At 43.3% G+C, this 22679-nt stretch overlaps 2 protein-coding genes across 7 annotated transcripts in view; one reads left to right on the forward strand and one right to left on the reverse strand.

The window, feature by feature from the left end:
• CAP1 (cyclase associated actin cytoskeleton regulatory protein 1) overlaps positions 1–4083 on the forward strand; it is a 359457-nt gene extending 355374 nt beyond the window's left edge. For all 6 annotated transcript variants that reach the window (XM_067725644.1, XM_067725647.1, XM_067725643.1 and 3 more), the window contains exons 9-13: positions 1080–1264; positions 1446–1569; positions 1728–1810; positions 2122–2265; positions 2901–4083. In XM_067725644.1, coding sequence (XP_067581745.1) covers positions 1080–1264; positions 1446–1569; positions 1728–1810; positions 2122–2265; positions 2901–2984 — 620 coding nt within the window. In that variant the 3' untranslated portion in view covers positions 2985–4083. The remainder of the gene's footprint in view (positions 1–1079; positions 1265–1445; positions 1570–1727; positions 1811–2121; positions 2266–2900) is intronic.
• A 70-nt stretch (positions 4084–4153) lies between these two features.
• Positions 4154–20929, reverse strand: PPT1 (palmitoyl-protein thioesterase 1). The gene is made up of 9 exons (XM_067725651.1): positions 20771–20929; positions 17091–17200; positions 16738–16865; positions 15962–16032; positions 13919–14021; positions 9867–9957; positions 8922–9020; positions 6916–6987; positions 4154–5626 (listed from the first exon to the last, which is right to left on the reverse strand). The coding sequence occupies exons 1-9, from the start codon at positions 20892–20894 to the stop codon at positions 5504–5506; spliced, it is 921 nt and encodes a 306-aa protein (XP_067581752.1). The 5' UTR covers positions 20895–20929; the 3' UTR covers positions 4154–5503.
• Positions 20930–22679: the final 1750 nt, after the last annotated feature.

Consider the following 22679-nt stretch of genomic DNA (forward strand, 5'->3'; position numbering starts at 1 on the left):
TCTGCAGTGAACCATGCAGTGTTTAGGAGTGGTGGAGCTGAAACGCCAGTATTGGTTATATAGATTGGGCCGTGTCCACAAGCAAGGCACGTGTCAGCCTGTTGAGGGTGATTATCGAATGTTTTTCCTTAAAAAAAAGATATTTTTATTTATTTATTAAATGTATTTATTTACTTATTTTTGGTTGTGTTGAGTCTTCGTTGCTGCACTCAGGCTTTCTCTAGTTGGGGCGAGTGGGGGCTACTCTTTGTTGCGGTGCACAGGCTTCTCATTGCGGTGGCTTCTCTTGTTGCGGAGCACGGGCTCTAGACGCGTGGGCTTCAGTAGTTGTGGCATGTGGGCGCAGTAGTTGTGGCTCACGGGCTCTAGAGTGCAGACTCAGTAGTTGTGGCGCATGGGCTTAGTTGCTCCGCGGCATGTGGGATCTTCCTGGACCAGGGCTCGAAACCATGTCCCCTGCATTGGCAGGCGGATTCTTAACCACTGCGCCACCAGGGAAGCCCCCCAAAAAGATATTGTTAGAAACTATAGGTTAACTTGAGAAAATTTTTATTGTGTTAATTGGTTAAACCAAATTTCTTAACAGTGTGCATGCTTATATCTAAATAAAAAACAACTATGAATAGAAAAATTATTGTAAGGGGAGTTTCAAATGCTAACACTGATTGGAGGTCGTAGGTTAGCTGTGAGGGTTCTTTTCCTTTTACCAAATTTTCTTTATTATCACATACTACTTTTTCTTCCTCTGTTGCTTTAAAAACTACGTACGTATTTTGTGAGTATATACTGATACTTAGAATGTCTTTCTAGATCTTTTTACATACCCATCCCCCCATACACACACATTCCACTTTTTTTATTTTTTAAGTGGAACTTTATAATTTAATCTTGGGGTAGAAGAAAAATTATAAAAGTGCTTCTCCAAAGCTGTGTGTGAGAGAACATCTCAAAGGCTCTGGTTTGGGGCTTTGAATTTTTTCTTAAGGATCAGTTTAACTTCTGATAGCAAAAGTTGGTTATTGCCTCAGCCCAAAGCCCTGGTATGAAGGACAGGAACAAGGCAGCTGTTGTTCTTACAGCCCTGAAACATGTATCTGATGACTTGAAGACTCACAAGAACCCTGCCTTGAAGGCTCAGAGTGCTCCAGTACGAAGTGGCCCCAAACCATTCTCTGCATCTAAACCAGGAGTCAGTCCTTCCCCCAAACCAGTCACAAAGAAGGAGCCAGCTCTACTTGAACTGGAGGGCAAGAAGTGGAGAGTGGTGAGTTAAAAATGCCAGGACTGGGGGAACAAGGAGTGGGGACAAAGCGATTAAACGGAGCACAGCCAAATGAGTACAGGGTTCTGGCTTAGATTGCAAGAATGAAAGTTTGGCATAGTCTGTGTTTTGGGGTGGCATGTGCTTAATGATGAGATTCCTAAAAGGGGTATCTCTTTAACAGGAAAATCAGGAGAATGTTTCCAACCTGGTGATAGATGACACAGAGCTGAAACAGGTGGCTTACATATTCAAGTGTGTCAACTCAACATTGCAAATCAAGGGCAAAATTAACTCCATTACAGTAGGTGAGTTCTTGTTGTTGACCTAGGCAGGCTCTGTCCTAGAGCTTGAGAGGGCTGGAACCATAGCTACCCTATTTCTAGAGATTCTTAAATTCTTAATTCTTAAATCGAGTACTTTCCTTTAAAGTTATACTGTTGACCCGCTCCCTTTCTTCTCCTAGATAACTGTAAGAAACTCGGTCTGGTGTTCGATGACGTGGTGGGCATTGTGGAGATAATCAATAGTAGGGATGTCAAAGTTCAGGTAACTTGATACTTGGCTCCTTCCTTTAGTCCCTTAGGAATTAATTGAAAGAGACACAGCCGACCCACAGATGTTGCTGTGGTGGGAATCTGACTCTACAGAGTCTGTAAGCTGAGCTGCTTTGGATGTGGCAGGAAGAGTTGGCCCTTATCACGAGCTCTTTCCAGTACCCATTCTCACCCGCCCCTAGTATCCAGTATCTTGTACACCTGTGAGTTTTTCATGTAATCCCGTGAAACAGTGAAAGCTTTTCCCACAGCTAACTTGTTCTGCTGGCTGCTGGGACTCAGTGCTCTTGGTTTCCCCTGCAGGTAATGGGTAAAGTGCCAACCATTTCCATCAACAAAACAGATGGCTGCCACGTTTACCTGAGCAAGAATTCACTGGATTGTGAGATAGTCAGTGCCAAATCTTCTGAGATGAATGTCCTCATTCCTACAGAAGGCGATGACTTCGTAAGTTCCTTGATCTCTTTAGTAGTATGGTCTGAAATCAGAAGGGACTGAAGACTTGCGTTGGAGGAGAAGTCTTCCAACGCAGCTGATGGACACTCTGCACCAAGTGGGTGCAGCCCAGCAGTGCACACCTCAGGCACAGACACATGAGGTAGTCCCACGAAGTAGACCCCCAAAGGAGGGTGGTTTCTGCCTTTCTTAGGCAGAGCAGATGCTCAGGGTAGTCAAAAAGGAATGGGATTGAATCACAGCACCCTATTGAGCTGGTGCCGTGAAGCCATACACATTCCCATCTACGCCTCGTAGGTTTAACAGTCTGCAAGGTCACTGATCAGTGAACAGTGAGAAACAGACTCAAACCTACATCTGTCTAGCTTTGGAGCCTTTGTTCTCCTTCCTACACTGCGCTGCTGCTTCACTGTCAGCGGTGGGGGAGGTGGTCTAGAAGATGTTGCGCAGCTAGTGCGCTGCCAGTTCCACGGCCTTGCTTTCTCAGGTGGATTCAGTTTCTCTCTCATTACATCCTACTTGCTCTCAGAGTTTAGTGCGAGCAAGCATTGGGAGAAAGTTAAGATTTAATTAACCCCAGGGTATTGCCTAGCTTGGGTTTAAACCTGTTGTTTCTTTATTTGCAGAATGAGTTCCCAGTCCCTGAGCAGTTCAAGACCATATGGAATGGGCGGAAGTTGGTCACCACAGTGACAGAAATTGCTGGATAAGCGAAGTGCCACTGGGTTCTTTGCCCTCTCCCTCACACCGTGGGACAAATCTGTATCAAGACGGTTCTTTTTTAGATTTCCTCTACCTTTCTGCTCTTAAACTGCTTCTCTGCTTTGAGAAGCACAGCTACCTGCCTTCACTGAAATATACCTCAGGCTGAGATTTGGGGTGGGATAGCAGGTCTTTGATCTTCTGCAGGAAGGTGCAGCTTTTCCGTATCAGCTCAACCATACAGCCAGTCCATTTTTCAGGAACTGCACATCAGGACAGGTGTGTTTTAGCTTTCAGCCTTTGGGGTTATTTGACCAACAAATAGTCTTCGGGGAAGGATAAAGCAGTCCCCAGGAATTAACAGATCACAATGTTCACACAAGTTAATCTTTTTCTAACAATGAGCGTGAAGATAGCAGAAGCTGGTGTGATCCTAGTTGGTTCTCCTAACTTAAACTAATTTTCACTATTGACAAGTGAGGCAAGGGTTTGCACGGGACCAAAGGCTGAAGCTTGGCCATCTAGCATTCCAAGCAAAATGATTTCCTGTAAGCATTCCTTTTCTTCTGCATTCCATCCTGCATCTGCCCGAACCTGAGATAGTAGGTTGTCCTGTGTTAGCTGCTGTGGTGGTGCCCTGCACCCAGGCCAGCTAAAGGAGTCTTGGACCCTTCCTCTCTCTGGGGCCCCTGCCCAGCACCTTCCTACAGAGATGACTTAAAAAGAGAGAAAAAAAAAGGAAAACCACACCATTCCCAGGAATCTGGCTTCCCTTCCTCCTTCCATGCTGGGTGCCCATCATCCGTCTTCATTGCTTCCTTGCCCTGTCATGCTCAACAGCTTTTGGCTTCTGTCTGGGCACCTAAACAGAGGACTAAAATCTCCATTGCAGGCTGGTTTTAGGTCTTGTGTAAAAATCTTGCACAGCATTGCTAATGTAAATTTCAGTTTTTCCTCTAGGACAAACACTTTACCAAAATATGCAACTTCTTTTGGTGGGAAGAGAGATTGTCCTGTGATTTCTACCCATTTCCTGAGGCCTGCGGAAATGAACCTTTATGTACTTAAAGTTATACAGAAAATAGAATAAAATTAATACCAAACTTGCTTAGTATTTATGTATGATATTTGCTGTACAGAGATGTAAGGACTTCGAAAAGAAAAATGACACCAAGGATAAGAAACTACTCTTTATTTTAAACAACTTCATAAAATTATTTTCACACGTCCCCACTTCTTGCCTTTCATCCTCTTAGTTGAAAAGTCTTGAGAGAGGTGAAAGAAAAATCACAGAGGATAAACTTTGCAGCACTAACAAAGTGCTTCCCTCAAGTATAGCTACCCATTTCCGCAAACTGGCATTCTGCAGAACAATCTTCCAAAAAGTGTTGCTAGGTTTTCATGGGATAAGGGATTGGAGGTTAAGACGTCCATGCTCAAATAGCGTGGGAAACGGTAGATTAAGGTTAGTTTTCTTTACTGTAACAGGAATTTTCAGAGTCCTTAATATTCTAAGGTGGGTTGATCTTCAAGAGGAGAAAAGGGATATGGAATACTCCCTAAGCTTTTTGAGCACTCTTTTTTTCACAGAACACATCAGAAGCAGTTTGAAGTGTGCGGTAATCTCAAATTTTTGAGATGGAAGTTAGAAAGCCTGATCTCTTCGCATTTTTCCTCCCATTCTTTGCTAATGCCAGCAATAGAGGGACTCTAGAATCCACACCACTAGTCATATTTAGAAAGGGCAGGTTCATCAAGGATGGAATGGAAAGAACTAACTACCTCCTCCTATTTTTCTTTAAACCTCCCCCGCCCCATCTAAGTTAAGCAATATGTACACTTCCTCCCTTAAGCAATCTAATTGGGTGCTAGTTCCCTCCTTTTGTGACAGAGCAACAAATTCATCACTACCTTAGGAGACAAAAAAAAGTGCTACCAAGGCAAGATGGTGGGCTGCCCGAATTTGTCTAATAATAGCTAAGACACCACAGAAAGCAACACAAAGAGGAGGACAGCCTCAAGAAATTATGTGGACACATCATCCAAGCAATACTTCTCCAAGCACTGGTCAAATCCCCACCAGCACAACTGAGAAAGCATTTATGTGAATACCTTAGGTCTGGGTACTGGCCCCTTGGCTTGAGATGTGGGTAGATTTTCCTGAGAAAGGCATCTGCCTTAGACTCTATCTCATTGGTTTAGTTTGTTTAGTCTCTTCCGGGCCTGGGCACAGTTCTGCCACTGACCTGCAGCAAACTCCTGATTCCTAAAACACTCTGACCACATCAAAGGGTTGTAAAATAATCTCCGTGGTTATTAGCTAATTAAACTTGCATTCAACACCATATGCTAATAGGATGAGGCAAAGGATAAGATTCCTATCTTGGATCTTTCCAAGCAGGGCATGTTAGACGGTGACAAGAGAAGGATTAGTTTCTAGCTGGATCTGAGCTCAGGCTTGGGCATGGAGGGAACTGGTTTGGAAGTGTGAGGGGTTCCCTGAGCTCTGGTGCAAACTACAAGGGTTTCACTCAAGGAAGGGTATGATGTGGGCATAAAACCATGCTTCAGACAGTTGAAGATGGTCCCCTTCGAGAGCCAGGAACACCAGCTGTCCTGCGTTGTCCATTGCCTTTAGCCCCAGGCGGTCCTGCAGAGAGAAAGGCCATAATTAATCAAGAGGCTTAATGAAAAGCTTCATAGTGAAATCATAAAGAAAGTTAACTTGAGATATATTCTCAAAATGCAGTCCTTTCTCTTGAGTATTAAAATTTAGATGTATTGTTGAAAATGCCAAAAAGGATACTTGCCTCCAGTTTTTTTCCTATGCATTAAAAATGTATGTGCAATTGAGGTTATTCTATACAGTTTTATATTCTGCTTTCTGAAATGTTTCCCAAAGCTTCTGGAGGACCACCTATGAGTGGGCAAGCCATGGACAAAACTGCCTCAAAATGTCAAGTTAAGTGGGACTGAGCTAAAGACAAGAGAACATTAGCTAGATAACTTACAACAGATCCAACCCTTAGATGACAAAACTCAGACACTTTCATATCCTGCAGCTGAACATGTCATGACCCACAGCTGGGGTGCTGACAAACAAGTATGGATGGGAAGAGGAGCAGTTATGATGGTGCCTGCCAGCATGTTGCTTCTGCTGTAGCTACCATCAGTTTGAGTTCCTGACAAGTTCTTAGTTGTAATATCCAAAACTCTTAACAGATCCTAGCTTCCCTGTCCTTTTACCTCACCCAAGATGGGGCACCAGATGCAGGAGAAAAGCCAAGAGATGACAATTGGCCTCTTAAATTACTTGGAGGAATTTGAATAGACAGAAGGCAAGTGGTTCAGATGTAACACTTCTGCATTTCGGGGAGAGTATCTCCCAAGATAAAAGCCTTAAGGGTACGGAAGGGCTCAGAACTGGAGGTGGTGAAATGCTGCCACCTGTGCTTGAGAAACAGGATCTACTGCTGAACAAAATTCACAGCTCTGTTCCTCAGTCTCCTGCAGGAGGAGCTCCCCGTGTCAGTGCCTGATTTAAAAACAGGACTTGCGCATCTGTTGTTTTAAAGTAACAGCCCTCTATGTTTCTGTCACGCGTGGGGGCTTTGTAGTGGACTACACCTCAGCAAAGGAAGCTGGTTCTAAACCTTATTATCAGAAGGAAGGAGTCAGAGATGATGTGTCCCTTGTACATGCCTGAAAACATATGACGTACAGGTCCTTCAACCTTCAGGATGTAGGCTTCGGTAAACCAATGCCTCATAAGCTAGTGCAACAATCAACAGCCTAACAAGCCTCGTCCACATCAGACACGAGTCAGACGCTTCTTGAGCACCTGCTGTGCTGGGGTGTACAAGACAAGGTGTGTCACCAAAGCACCTAGCAGCTTCCGGAAGCAGGAGCTGAAAAGGACTGCGCCTCTCTTCCCGTTACCTGCGTGTACAGGGTGCTCTCCTGTAAGGGAATGGTTTCCTTGGCTTGGCCACTTCTGTAAAATCCAAACCACTGCAGGAGAGAAGGAAGAAATGAGGTCAGATCAGACACGTGGCGCATATACTGCCAAACTGGTTTAAGACTGGCTAGTAGCTAAGACTACCAACAAACTGAACACCCTAACACTGCAGCAAGGAGGGAAAACAGCGTGTCCTGAGTCATCTCTTCTTAAGGGTGGGTCCTGAGGTATGAGTTAATCATTCCAAAGAGCTTTCCAACTCCCCAGAATTGCTGCTTCCTACAATTATTGAGCACCTACTCTGTGAAAATCCTTGTGCTGAAGTCTAAATATTCAAAGATGAATATGTATACAGTCCCTGTTTTCAAGAAGCTCTAGTCCAATGCACAGAAACAACTAACTGTTAGCATGGGGGTCAGCAAACTTCCATAAAGACCAAATACAAAATATTTTAGATTTAAGGGCCACGTGGTTACAGCTACTCAATGCTGCCATTGTAATGCAAAAACTGCCACAGGCAATATTTCTGAAATGAATATGGCTGCATTCTAATGAAACCTTATTTATAGACATTGACATTTGAATTTCATGTAATTTTCACATCATCAAATATTCTTTTGACTTTTTTCTACCATTTACAAATAATAAAAACCATTTTTAGTTTGTGGGCCATACAAATGCATGTGGCAGGCTGGATTTGGCCCACAGGTGTAGTTTGCTAGTCCCTGGTGCTCTGACACAATGTGATGAATGCTGATAGAACAGAGGCTGATGATTCTTTAAAAGAGGGAGCAAAGGCAATTCCCTGGCGGCGCAGTGGTTAGCACTCTGCGCTTCCACTGCAGGGGCCGTGGGTTCGATCCCTAGTCTGAGAACTAAGATCACGCGTGCTGTGCGGCACGACCGAAAAAAAAGCAGGTGGGTGGTAGCAAATTCTGCTTGGAAGAGGGGTGGCATCCTGGATGGAGGAAGTGACATTTGAGATTGGCCTTGACAGCTGAATAGAAGCTTGTCAGGCGGAGAAGCCCACAGAAGGGCGTTTTAGAGACTGAAAAGCATGAACAAGGAACACAGACACACAAAAGAAAAAGCACATGCCAGGCCCGGGGCATTTCAAGTAATACAGTATGGCTTGATGAGAGAGGATATGAAGTGGTCATGAAGTTAAGATTAAGTTGGAAAGACAGGTTGAAGACAGGTCAAGGCAGACCTTGAATGTGAACCTCAGGAATTTATAGACTTTGGACTCGTAGTTCTGAACGTTTTTTGGATCACGGATCTCTGAAAATCTGGTAAAAATTATAGACCCTTCCTCAGAGGGTGCAACTACAGTTGACCCTTGAACAACACGGGTTTGAACTGCTCCGGTCCACTTATACGTGGATTTTTTTCCAATACTGTGGATGCTGAGGGCCGACTATAAGTCATATGTAGATTTTTGCCTGTGTGAAGGGTCAGCGTCCTAACCCCCACGTTTTTCAAGGGTCAACTAAGTTTGCACACAATTTGGGGCGGTTGGGGGGCTACAACCCTCAGTGTCCCATTTGTAGACCTCAGAACCCCTGCTCTACACAAAGGTGGGTGAAAGGGACAGTTTTACCCAGCAGGCAGCTGTGGGCTTTTATTCGTTTGTTTCTTGTCTTTTTTTAGTTTCGCCGCACTCGGTCTTTGTTGCGGCGCATGGGCTCTTCATTGCGGGCTTCTCTCTAGTTGCGGTGTGCAGGTTTCTCTAGTTGTGGCACGTGGGCTCCAGGGCACATGGGATCAGTAGTTGCGGTGTGCAGGCTTCTCTCTAGTTGCGGTGCACAGGTTTAGTTTCCCTGCGGCATGTGGGATCTTAGTTCCCCAACCAGGGATCAAACCTGCGTCCCTTGCATTGGAAGGCGGATTCTTAACCACTGGACCACCAGGGAAGTCATGCAGCTGTGTTTTAATGCCATTTATTCTGATGGTCTCCTGGCATGTTGTGGCCTAAGCAGCATCTCACCTCAGAATCCACGGGGTCCACAATGGAATCGTTGAGGAATTTCACCATCACAAACTTCTTCAGGGCCATCAGGTTTTTCTTGTAGGACTCATTGACACCCTGGAGAAAAGGCGAACAGTAAGTACCTCAGGGACACTACCATCAGGTTATAGGTGGGGAATTAAAACCTTTCAGTACTCTGGTCTCCCTGACCCTGGGCCACCATGTTTCTTCTCCACGGTATGGGCTGCTTTTCTAGCTTCCTTCCCAGAATATACCAGGTACAGCCTTTTCTTACCATCCTATCTGACTGACAGTGCTCCCACCAACCATGGCATACTGGTGCCACCATGAATCCGTCACTGCACTCCAAAGGCCCCCATCACATAGGTTCAAGGCTTCTAGCCAGAGAAAGCCAAGGCAAAATAAGAAACTACAAACTCGGAGTGGTTCTGCTATACTATTCTATTCCCACCGCCCCCCTTCAAATTCTGTTTTTGTTTGTTTTAAACCTCCGGATAAGCCCAATATAAATTGAGCCATCTAGTTTACCAGAATCTCCCAAAGCATGCTCATCTTTGGGACACACTCAGTCCCCTCTGCAGTCTCTCTTCTAAGTAAATTACTCTTCTGAGAAAATACGACCCAAAAAGGATCCACTAGAAAGGCTTCCCTCAGTAAGGCAGCAGCTGAAGTTCCATGTAAGCCAGCCAGCACCTACTGAGCTCACCCTGCTGCTTCAACACTGGGAAAGAGGAAGAACCTACAGGAAGAAAGCCACATGAATTTCAGCCTCCCTAAAAGGAACTGAATCTCATAAGCACCGCCTCCCAAAAGACAGAACTTCTTGTTTCCTGGGATATTCTGCCTGGGATATTCTGAATAAACGGTCACTGCTAATCTGTTTATAATGCCCCGAACAGGAAAATGAATGCACATCTGTGGTAGCCTGGGCTGGGTGCTTACTCTCTCCTGATTGATATCTGCCAAGAAGATGCTGTGGTTGCGGTACATGTCCTCCTTTATGGGGTCGTGCCAGTATTCTGCTTGCACCAGGCTGTGGGAGGAAAAGAAAGAAAGGTGACCAAGCTGCACTTCGGTCAGCACTCCCGGGGCATGCCCCTGTGCACAGGCCACCAAGAGACTTCAAAGGGACAAAGGACCAGAGCCTTCGGTTCCCTCTGCCTGATCCATTTTTTCTTAGCATCTCCTATGCTCCTTCTTGTCGTTGAGATCCCAGCTTAAATATCTTTTCTTCAAAGACCGTTCTGTCCAAAGTAGGCACCTCCTCCATTACTGTCCATTGCTGCCCCCTGTTTCTTTCTGCCACGGGCTTAGCACTGTTATCTAGTGCATCTGTTTACTTGGAGACCCCCTTTCCCCAAGTAAACAGAGTATGTTACCCTAAATGTCTTATTTACAAGAGCATGTTACCCTAATTGTCTTATTCTCCACTGTATCTGCAAGACTTACAATGGGGCCTGGCAAACAGTAATAGTTCAGTAATTGATTAAATTATGAACAAAGTATTTTAAGTGCGACTAAAACTTAGAGACAACACAACCACTGCAATACTTATAAATAAAGGAAAGAGAAAGCTAAAGTTGAATAAATATTTTCAACACAGCACCACTAGTGGTACCAGCCCAACCCTGCCTACTAACTACGAGCTGAGCGCTGCACTGAGAGCTTCACACTCCATTGGTCTAATCCTCACAGCAACCCTGCAGGAAAACACTATTAGCCTCGTGCTGGAGGTGAGAAGTAGGCTCAAGGACATCCAAGGCCACACAGCTGGACAGTGTAGCGCTGAGCCTCTCCAACAACCCCCTAGAGAGAGAATATGGAAGGCCATGTCTTTTATTTTCCCTTCACATTTGATTGCTACTTCCAGGTTCAGTAGAGAATTCTACATTGGAAATCATTTTTTCTCAGAAGCCAAAGGCACTGCACCACTGCCTTCTAGCTAGTAGTTTTGCTGTCAGGGAGTCAGTGTGCGGCCTCACGGGGCTCTGCCCTTTACCCCCAGTGTTCTGACACTTCACGGGAATATACCTGGATGTGGGTCTTTTTTCACCCCTGACTACTTGGTGAGCCCTTTCGATGTAGAAACTCATGTCCCATAGTTCTGAGAAGTGTTCTCATATTACTTCTTTGATAATTCCAATCCACTCTTTCCTCTGTTCTCTTTTTGAAACTCCGATCAGGCAGGTATTGAATTTCTTGAACGGCTTCTCTAATTTTACCCGTTCCCCCCTTTTTTCTACCTCATTGAGATTTTGTTCTAATTTCCAAGAAATGTCTTCAACTTTATATTCCCATACCGCTAACACATTTTTGTTCTGGTTATCTTATTTTTAGCTTCCAGGATCTCTTTCTCTCGGATGACTGGTTTTACTTGCATTCTCTTCTAGCAGATGATAGGTTTTATTTGCATTCTCTTCTAGCATCATGGATGATCTCTTATCTCTGAAGATAATAATACAGGCTTTTTTTTTTTTTTCCTTAAGGTTTTCTTCAGCTCCTTGAATTGCCATCTGTTTCTTCCAAGTTACTTTTTGCTTGTTTTGGTCTTTCATTTTGGAAGCTTTCCCCAGATGTCTGACTGGGGGTCCTTGGCTCACTGTTCATATTTAAAGAAGCTGACTGAAAGTTCTTCACGCAAGAACAGAGCTTATCTACTGGTGGCTTGACTACGTCCTAACTTCTTAAAGGATTCCAAAACATGAACCTATAGGTCTTTTCTCTGGGACCAATCAGTGTTTTCAGAGAGGGATCCGTCAAACTTCTGCCTAGCAGGTAATAAGCCTGGCTGCTATCATTCTAGGAGCAGAATGGGACGGGGTGGGTTTTCAATATGGTGTCTTACCACTGTTAGGTGCTTGTTATCTCGAAGTCTGGTACTACTTTTTTTTTTTTTAATTAATTTTTTTTGTTTTGTGGCCATGTGACACGGCATGCGGGGTCTTAGTTCTCCGACCAGGGATCAAACCCATACCCCCTGCAGTAGAAGCATGGAGTCCTAACCACTGGACGGCCAGGGAATTCCCCTGGTACTTTTTTTTTTTTTTTTTTTTGTGGTACGCGGGCCTCTCACTGTTGTGGCCTCTCCCGTTGCGGAGCACAGGCTCCGGACGTGCAGGCTCAGTGTCCATGGCTCATGGGCCCAGCCACTCCGCGGCATGTGGGATCTTCCTGGACCAGGGCACGAACCCGTGTCCCCTGCATCGGCAGGCGGACTCTCAACCACTGCGCCACCAGGGAAGCTCCCCTGGTACTTCTTTAGTCAAACTGCTCCAGAAAATAAATTTGGCTTCTCTTGTCAGGGTGGAGGAGGAGCAGTCACTTGGACGTGCATTTCAGGGAACTAAGGAGTTTGATCATTGTTTATATAGATTTTCAACAAAAAGTCCCATGCACTTACTCTACCTTCCAAGGTATCTTAGGCATCTAATTCCTGAGTCTTTCTGGGACTGTAAAAAGTGAAGCTGGTTCCTTCTTGTCAGTGTATCCCTCCACAGACATAAAGGTTTCAGAATTTTCTGCTCTACTAAAACAGTTATCACTCATTAATTTGCTTTCTGTCTTTAAAAAAAAATGTTGACGTCTTTTATTATCTCTTCTCTCCTCTCCTGTTCTCTTTGCCCTTGTGGGTTTATCACTTTTTATTCTTTTGCTACCAGTTTATTAAAGGTTAAGAAGGAAGTGAAGATAAACACATCCATGTACCACTTTTAATCAGTATTCAGGTGTCACTGTCCCCCCACCCCCCAGCTGACTGCTCCTCTACAGTCAATAATAATCCCAATTGTGTTTGGTTCACCAAAGAAGGAAACACAAAGAAAGAAAAGGGTGGATTCTTTCTGAGGCATCTGGGCAATAGTTAGAAAAATAAAGAGTAAAGAATAAAGAACAATGTAGCTTAAACAGATCATACATACCCATGAGAACAGAGAATATTTGGACATAAATAACCAAGCTGTGACTAGTCAAACCAGGGAAGGGGTAAAGCTTAGCAGTGGTTTGAGTTGCCTGAGTGGGTAGGAGGTGGAGATATAAAGTCTCTTAGTTTCCTTCACTGACCATCAGGTGGCACTGTTGACCCAAGACAGCTTTGTGGCTACATGTGTAGTCAGCCAATGGGTAGGAAAGGAAAAGAGAGCTAGCTGCAGGTCTTTTCTACAGGCCAGTCATTCACAAGGCTGTACCCTTGGACAGGCCTTCAAGGAAGTGTTGTACTGAAAAGCTGCTATCAAACAAGAATCATACACTTGGAAGACCCATAGGATAGATACCAAAACCATACAAGTTAATCCCAAATCTCAGTTATCACCCAGAATACTCCAGACCTACTGAATACAAATTTCTAGGGATGGAGCCCTAGAATTCATTTTTAATGAATTTCCCAGGGGGTCTGATGTATAATTTAAGTTTGGAAACAACTGAAGGAGAACACACTCTGAAAGTGATCTTGTATATTTTTAAATACCCAAACACAGGTAGCTAAGGACATTGACATAGGAAGCTAACCCCTCATTGCTGACAACAGAAAGAATCTGTCCTCCAAATATTAACAGCAATTCCTTGAGCCTACTACTTTCTAAAGGCTTTTTTGGTTTTATTTTTACAGATGAAAATGTAATGTTGTGGGGACTTCCCTAGTGGTCCAGTGGTTAAGACTCTGCACTTCCATTGCTGGGGACCAGGGTTCAATCCCTGGTTGGGGAACTAAGATCCCATACGCCTCATGGCATGGCCGAAAAGTAAAAAAAAAAAAAAAAAAATTGTTGTAATTACAGTCTTCTTTTATAGAAAAAAATGTCTTCCTTTCCTTTAAATTAATATTAGAGCAGTTTTAGGTTTACAATAAAATGAAGCAGGTAGTACAGACATATTTACAATAAATATCTCATTTGAAAATCACTAGCAACTACTCCTAGAATCACGGTTAGCATGAAAGTGAGCATGATATTTTCATTAGTGACAGTTCTGTATCCTTTTCAGCTAACCATACATACCGTTCTTGTATAGCTTTGTTGTAAGCTCCAGCATTCAGTGTTTTTCTGATCAAGTCACAGATGTGAGAGCTCTCTCCTGGGCACCGAGGGAGTCCAAAAACACCTATAGTAGTAGAAGACAAACATCCATGCCTTCAGTAGTCATGTACTGAATACCTACTATGTGCAGGGCATTGCAAGAAACAAAACCAGAACTAGACCCTGATCTTGTTCATTTATTCCTCAAGAAAATAATGTTTTGAGAATTAATACTATAACCAGCTTCCTCCTGGTGTTCCCACACTCTTTTCTGCCTCAGGACCTTTGCATCTGCTTCTCTCTGGAGTATGTATTTCTCTTACTCTTCAATGGCTGGACTCATTCTCATCTCTTGGGTCTTGGTTTAGAGAAGTCATACCTGAGTGCCCTAACTCAAGCAGTGCCCGACCCCAGTTCCTTCCCCTCCCCCAATTATACTTGCATCCTCATCATCCTCATTAATAACATTTTGGGGGATACCAGACATACCAGTTCTAAGCATATATTGGCAATAATTAATTTTATCCTCATAACCACCCTGTAGAGTAGAATCATTTGCACCATATTACAGATAGGAAACTTTTTTTTTCCTTTTTTAAGGAAACTTTCAAACAGAGAGGTTAGATACCTTGTCCAAGGTTAGACAGTAAGTGATGGAGCCAGGATATGAACACAGGCAGTTTGGCTCCAGAGCCCACACCTTTCACCAATACAGCCACCATTCTTCCTATTATCCTATTTTTCTTTCTTTATCATAGTTACCATTATCTGTATTTATTTTGTTTACCTATTTCATGTCTATTCTCCCCCCCGCACTAGAATGGAAGTTCCATGAAGGCAGAAACCTTGTCTGTCTTGTTTCTAGGTTTTTAATAACTATTTGTAGAATCAATGAATGAATGATAAAGCTGTTCCTACCAACTTGCATTTAAATAATACGTGTACTTTAAAAAAGTATCTTCCTACCTATTATTTCATTTCATCCTCTGAAAAATTCCCACAAGATGGGCAGGGTCTTATTTTAGTTTCCCTCGTCTGTGAAACAGACCTACGATACCGAATTACTTGCCCATCAGTAACCGTTAATTGGGTGAAGCCAGTTTCCTGATTATAAGGAGAATCCGTCTGTTCCTACACCCTACCAGCTAACAGCTATATCCATCAGAAGAGAGATAACGTTCTATCCCAAAGACACATCTTCCCCCAAAAGTAAATAATTCTGTCTAAATAGCAAACCTGTTGTTTTTTGAAAGATTTAATCTCTACTGTTAATTATAAAATTAACAAAAAGCCTAGACACTATTCTTTGCCTAAGTCTAAATTCAGTAGGACATCACCCATGTCAGAAAACAGGAAAGGTTGTTGGGGGACTTCCCTGGAGGCACGGTGGTTAAGAATCCGCCTGCCAGCGCAGGGGACACGGGTTCGAGTCCTGGTCCAGGAGGACCCCACATGCCGTGGAGCAACTAAGCCCGTGCGCCACAACTACTGAGCCTGCGCTCTACAGCCTGCGAGCCACAACTACTGAGCCCACACGCCACAACTACTGAGACAGCATGCCGCAACTACTGAAGCCCACGCGCCTAGAGCCCGTGCTCCGCAACAAGAGAAGCCACCACAATGAGGAGCCTGCGCACTGCAACAAAGAGTAGCACTGCTCGCCGCAACTAGAAAAAAGCCCACACAGCAACGAAGACCCAATGCAGCCAAAAACAAACAAACAAACAAATAAATAAATTTTTTAAAGAAAAAAAAAGGAAAGGTTGTTGGACTTTCCTAACTCCTAAACCACCACCTGTTACATGGCTGCAACCACCTCACCTCCATGAAATCATGTCAATTAAATTAGAGAGAAGTAGGTGGTAACCTAATGATTCACCTGTGTTCCAGGCCTCTGGAATCCTATTTCATCACCTCTCCTGGCTAATTTACTATAAATTAGAAAAACAGGATTTTTGCAAGGATGGCTGACTTCTTGTACAAATAGAGCTGCTAGAATTTTTTAGGCAAAGGGGACAAAGTTACCTTGATGTTGTCCCCCAACTGATATGAGATTGATCATAGGAGGTGATGGGCATCTCTGAGCCACTGCCCTCCTGGAGAAAAAAAAGGATTATCAGTTCCAACTGTCAGATGGAAATGTATCATCAACAATTAACTTCCCAGGGCTTCCCTGGTGGCGCAGTGGTTGAGAATCTGCCTGCTAATGCAGGGGACACGGGTTCGAGCCCTGGTCTGGGAGGATCCCACATGCCGTGGAGCAACTAGGCCCGTGAGCCACAACTACTGAGCCTGCATGTCTGGAGCCTGTGCTCCGCAACAAGAGAGGCCACGATAGTGAGAGGCCCGCGCACCGCGACGAAGAGTGGCCCCCGCTTGCCACAACTAGAGAAAGCCCTCGCACAGAAACGAAGACCCAACACAGCAAAAATAAAGTAATTAATTAATAAACTCCTACGCCCAACATCTTCAAAAAAAAAAAAAAAAGAAAACCACAGCTTTTCTCCTTTAAAAAAAAACAAAGACAAAAACAATTAGCTTTCCAGATTAAGCTACTTAATCCTCTGTGGCTTCCCAAAGCCACAAAGTTTCAGGACTTTCCTCTGATACAACCAAACAAATCTTTATTCCTTCACAGAAAATAAGTTAAGCTCCATAGAACTTCTTCCATGGGGATATTTTAGAAGAGTTTCCCTTCCAAAATAGGTGAAGATTCCAAAAGAACTGAATGGGTAGATCTATCTGAATCAAAGGGAAAAAAAATCAGTTCCATGTAAGTGATATAACAAAAAGGGACTTACAGAAATTGGCCTCCCTGGGAGAATCCCATAGCATTGTAGCCTTGCTGCAATTTAGGATCCTTAGCAAGAATCTGACACACCGTTGTTACTTGGGAGTTGACATTCAAAAAGAAGCTGTTCTCCACATCCTAAAAGAAGAGCCACGAGAAGTGAAAGGATGGGGCTGAAAACTATCACTGGCACCTTCTCTAAGAGCAAACTTGTTTAGGTTGGTACCCTCACAGAAGCCACTCAAGAACTAAAGTATCACTGTATGATCTGCTGCTAAAAATACAAGGTTAAGCATGTTAATCGTATATTCTATGAAATCAGTCAGCAAACCTTCAAAGGAACAGAGCCGTGAGGGGCCTCACCTCTACCAGGGTCTTCCCAATCTCTAAAGACAAGACGTAAATTCCAGGTATTTTCTTCTCGACCATTTTCTTAACAGCGCCCATGCTTAAGGGATTACAACAGCTGTCTCCTAGAAAACAAAGGCAATCGTGGAAACTCCTGAGTAAAAAAAACATTATTTTTTTAAAAAAACTTCTGTGCTTTAAAGGCATTAATGAAAATGTGAAAAGACAACATACAGAATGGGAGAAAATACTTGCAAAACATATACTTGATAAGGGTTTAATACGTGGAATATACAAAGAACTCTACAACTCCACAACAAGAAGACAATCTAATTAAAATGGGAAAAGGACATGAACAGACATCTCTCCAAAGAAGACACACAAATGGCCAACAAGCACATGAAAATATGTTCAACATCAGTGGTCATTAAGGAAATGCAAATCAAAATCACAATGAGATACCACTGCACAACTAGTAGGATGGCTTTAATTTTTTTTTAAATTAATTCATTTAAAAATGGAAAATAACACGTGTTGACAAAGATAGGGAGAAATAGGAACCCTTTACATTGCTGGTGGAAATGTAATATGGTGCAGCCACCATGAAAACAATTTGATGGTTCCTCAAAAATTTAAACATACAATGACCATATGACACATCAGTTTCACTTCTGGATACATACCCAAGAGATGTGAAAACGTTATGTCCCTACAGAGATTTGTAGAAGACTAAAGCAGCATTATTTGTAATAGCTAAAAGGTGGAAAACACCCAAATGTCCATCAATGGATGACTGGATAAACAATTGTGGTACATATATACAATAAAATATTATTCCACCATAAAAAGGAACAAAGTATTGACACATGCTACAATGTGGATGAACCTCGAAAACATTATTATAAGTGAAATAAGCCAGAGACAAAAGGTAACATATCGTATAATTCCTTTTATATGATACATCCAGAGTAGGCAAATCCATTGAAACAGAAAGCAGACTGAACATTTCCTGGGGATGATGGGAAGTGGGGGATGAAGAGTGATTCCTTAATGGGTACAGGTATTTTCTGGGGTGATGAAAAAGTTTTTTGTTTTTTTTTTCCAGGAAATGAGTTGATTTATTTATTTTTCTTTTTCATTAATTTTTTTTGATGAAAAAGTTTTGAAACTAGAGAGAAGTGGTGATTGCACAACGTGAATACACTAAATGTCACTGAATTGTATACTTTGACATGGTTAATTGTATGTTATATGAATTTCACCTCAGCAACAACAAAAAGAGAGTTCAGCTCATGTTCATCAGGTAATAACAAACTTCAAAAGCCCACACAATATAATGGGGACACCAAATTCACAACTGAAAATAAGCAGGGGTGCAGATTCCCTTATCATCTAGAACATTTGGGGTTAATAGACTCAAAAACACTTTGGAATCTGATTTCTCTTTAGGGCCAGGACTACAGTAAGACAAGTAAAGCGCCTAGGACACAAAATTTAAGGAGGTGCTAACTCTTGCGTTCATGTAAGTGCTGGCCTTGAACTTACATTTTGCTTTTTTTTTTTTTCCTGTTTCAAGGAACCAGAACTAAGAATAGGAAGCAAAGTGGCCGCTGAGTGGGAGAACTGGGCTGAGATCATTTTCCATTTTGAATTTAATCATCCCATTTTCAACCTGAGAATAAGCTTAAGAATTTGTTTTTAAAGAAGGAAAAGGCCTCAAGCATCTTTGATTTCTTGCACTAAACTATAATTGTGGGTTACTTAACTGCCTCCCATACGGAGTGACTGTGCTCTGGGAGGGCACGGAGCTCCCCTGTTCTCCTTTAACTCCACTGTAGTAGCCCCAGGCCCTGGCACAGAGCCTTGAAAGAACTGTCTCTATTTACTGACTCTAATTCCACTCTGAACATTTTCCTTAAAGCCATTTCAAAAAGGCTCTCACTCTCACCACTCCCCTACAAGTGCTTTTGTCAAGGTCATTAGTGATCTTCCTATTCCTAAATCCAATAACCAATTCTCAGCCCTCATCTTATTGGACCTGTCATCAACATCTCACAGTTTTTTACTCCCTTCCTCTTGAAACATTTTCACGTGGCTTCCAGGACTCTGCCCTCTCCTGACTCTACCGCCTCCCTAGTCGTTCCATCACTGTCTCCTTTGCTAATTCCTCCCCATCTCCTCAACCTCCAGACCTGACTGCTTCAGGTCTCGGTCTTTAGACCTCTTCCCTCCTCTGTGTACACTCACTCCCTAGGTGATCTCGCCCAGTTCCATGGCTTTAAATGCCAGCCATATGCCAAAGGCTCCCAACTTTAATCTCCAGCCTGTATGTCTTGGACTCCACACTCCAAATGCCTCTACATCTCCTGGATTTGTAACAAACAACTCAAATTTAGTAAGTCCAAAAGCAGACTCTTGGTTTTCATCCCAAATTTGCTCACCCTACAGGCTTCCCCATTTTGGTAAAATGACAACGTCATCCTTCTCACTGTCCAGGCCAAAACCCATGGAATCATCCTTGACTCCTTTCTCATCCCACATCTAACCTGTTATCAAATCCCGTTGGTTCCATCTTCAAACTATATCCAAACTTTGACCACTTCTCAACATCTCCTCTATTACTAAACTGTTTCAAGTTACCATCACCTCTTGTTTAGATTACTGCAAAAGCTTCCTAACTTTTCTCCTTGCAAAGATCCACGACCCCCTACAATCTATTCTCAATATAGCAACTAGAGTGCTTTTAAAGTGCAAATCAGACCATGTCACTCATCTGCTCAAAACCCACGAGAACTTCCCATCTCATTCTAGCCAAAGTTCCTACAGTAGCCTTAGTAGGCCCAACAACATCAGCAGGCCACCCCCATCCCCCTCCCATCTCTGAACTAAACACCTATTTTCTTCCAGCTACAATGACCTGAATGCTGTTCCTTGAACATACCACCATACCTGACATACTTCTGCCTCATGGCCTTTGCATCTGCTGTTTCTTCCACCAGATATTCACACAGCATCTTCCCTCATCGACTTCAGGTCTTTGTTCAGGTGTCACTTTCTCAGTGAATCCTTTCCTGACCTTGCTCTATAAAACTGCAAGCCCCCACTTGCAGTCTCTATCCCCCTCTCTGCTTTATTTTTCTCCATTGCGCATATCACCATTTAACATATTATATTACATTATATTATTATATTATATTATAGTCTGTCTCTCCCACTGGAAAGTTCTAAAAGAGCAAAGAATTTAGTCTATTTCGTTCACTGCTGTATCCTCAGCATCCAGTAGGTATTCAATAACTATGTGTCAAATGAACTACTGGTGCCTAACAAATCTCTTCAATGTGTGAATGAACAAAAGGATGGATGCCCCGGTCATGCAGCCACAGCCCAGCCTTCCCCTAGCAAGCGTCTGATGCTGCACCCGGACGCCGCTGCCATGGGGATTAAACCAGGACACCACGTAAAACCCTACCGCAGTGCACACCGCTCTGTGAGCGCTCACCAAAAGACAGCTCCTTCCGCATCTCCCTTTCCCATGCAGAGTAACCCCCAAATCCTAAACCGTGGGGACTGCCGGGTGCTGTGTGACCACGGTCCTCGCCCTCCACACTTGCACTTTGCAGAAGCGAACACAGGTTTGGAGAGGGAAGGAGTCGCCAAAACCTTTTGACTCTCTTCTCACTCCCTCCTTCACTTACCCATCCCATGCCAGATCACCAGAGGCAGCGGGGCCAGCGGGTCAAGATGCCCCAGCGCCAGGGAAGCGCAGGACCCCGGCAGGAAAGCGAGAGCCAAGAGCCACAACGAACTGGACGACGCCATCTTGACTCAATCACATGACCGCGCTCCCCTCTCCTGGGCCTGGCGCGGGAGGGGCTGGGCCGCAGCCTCCGCATCTCCGCATGGGAAGCTGCGCGGACTAGTGTCTGTCCTGGAGTGTTACCCTAGCGAACAGACCGCCCGCAGGAATCAAACGCAAGCCAACATTTATTCAGCGCTTCCTACGCATCAAACACTATTCTAAGCGCTTTACATCTGGTATCTGATTTAATCCTCGTAACAACGCCGAATACACTTCTCCCCATTTTATGGGTCGGGACACTGAGGCGCTGAGCATTTGGGTTTGGAACCAAGTTCACAGAGAGTAAATTGGCGGATCCAAAGTCTTTGCTCTTAACCTCTGCATTGCACTGCCTTTGGAAGAAAAGTACTTTGTGGAAGGAAGAAAGGAAGGAAGGACTCAGCTCTCTATCAGAAATTGAAGGGGAGGGATAATTTCCAGGGTTAATCATGGCAGTGTGGTATTCTCTATCATGAAGGAAAGGTAGGACTTCAACAGGCAAAGATGAAATGCGGGAGAAGGACTGTTATGAGCTAAGGTAGACAGGAAAGCTACCTGTTTTTTAGAAATAGCAGAGCTTGCAGACTGACAAGAGCATCTGAAGGATGCAAGAGTGATGGAAAAAGCCACTGCCACTTCCTGGTCTAATCTTAGAGCTGGGTTACTGCAGGAAACTCTCATCCACCATTTTACCCTTTTTCATTTGCCTCCAGATTCATTATCTCAATCCACTTTCACCATTTTAGTTCCCTGCTCAAAAATATTTTTTCGGAAAAACATTGAAATTGTTTAAATGGAGAATATGTTAAGTGAATTAAAGTGTATCCACTGTACAAAGGAATATTGTGAATCAGATTTTATAAAGGATAAGGTAAATTTGTATATAATGACACAAAAAATGTTTTCTATATATTGTAAAGGAAGAGCTAGTAACTGTATTTTTGCAAGAAGTACATGTGTTGTGGTGATGGTTGCAGCACTCTATAGTTACCAAAAATCATTGGGTTGTACACATGAAATTGGTGAATTTTATGGTATGTAAAACCTACATTAAAACAGCTCTTTTTTAATCTATATATTCATGTGTTTCTAGTGATTTTGACTGAAAGGCCCAAGAACTGACAAGCAAAAAGAAAGAAAATAAATATACAAAAAGATCAGGGAACTGTTAAGAGTGATATTCTTGGGGCTGTATTATGTTGACTGAAGAAAAATGCACAACATGAGAGTTGTGAGTTAAGTTTTATTTGGGGCAAAGTGAGCCCTATAGTCCCGGATGCAGCCTCTCGGTTAGCTCTGAGGAACTGCTCCGAAAAGATAAGGGAGAGGTCAGTATATATGTAATTTAGGTGAAGGGGGATGCATGCAGTCAAACACACACATTTTGCCAGAGGGTTGCTGCTAGCGACAAGAAGGTAGCTGCTAGTCAGGAGGAGCAGGTGTTTCTGTTAATGATTTCAGTGCTTTCCTGGATATGAGAAGAAATTGGGCTCCTAAAATCTTCTCCCGAAAATATTTAACTATCTGGAGGCCTGTTCTGCCAGTTTTTTCAAGCGCAGAGTGCCTCATTCCTGAACTCCTTTCAGGGGGTGTTGAAGGTCAAAGACTGCAGTGGCTAGTGACTTCATTCTTGTAGGGTGACATGATGAGCAACAATTTTTAGCTGACAATTATAAGGAACTTTCATTTTTACTTTATATGCTTCTGTATGGTTTGAATTTTTATAGGAAGGATACATAACTTTTATTTTTCCCAGGTTTTCCCCC

Source organism: Pseudorca crassidens, chromosome 2, assembly GCF_039906515.1.
Source record: "Pseudorca crassidens isolate mPseCra1 chromosome 2, mPseCra1.hap1, whole genome shotgun sequence".
NCBI lineage: Eukaryota > Metazoa > Chordata > Mammalia > Artiodactyla > Delphinidae > Pseudorca > Pseudorca crassidens.

Excerpts from the sequence above, each read along its gene's own strand:
- PPT1 (XM_067725651.1), bottom strand. The coding sequence starts at position 20,894 with ATGGCGTCGTCCAGTTCGTTGTGGCTCTTGGCTCTCGCTTTCCTGCCG. Across the intron at positions 9,958-13,918 it reads AACAAAGCTATACAAGAACG|CCTGGTGCAAGCAGAATACT; the intron begins GTATGTATGGTT and ends TTCCTCCCACAG. Across the intron at positions 9,021-9,866 it reads CAGATATCAATCAGGAGAGA|GGTGTCAATGAGTCCTACAA; the intron begins GTAAGCACCCAG and ends CCTTTTCTCCAG.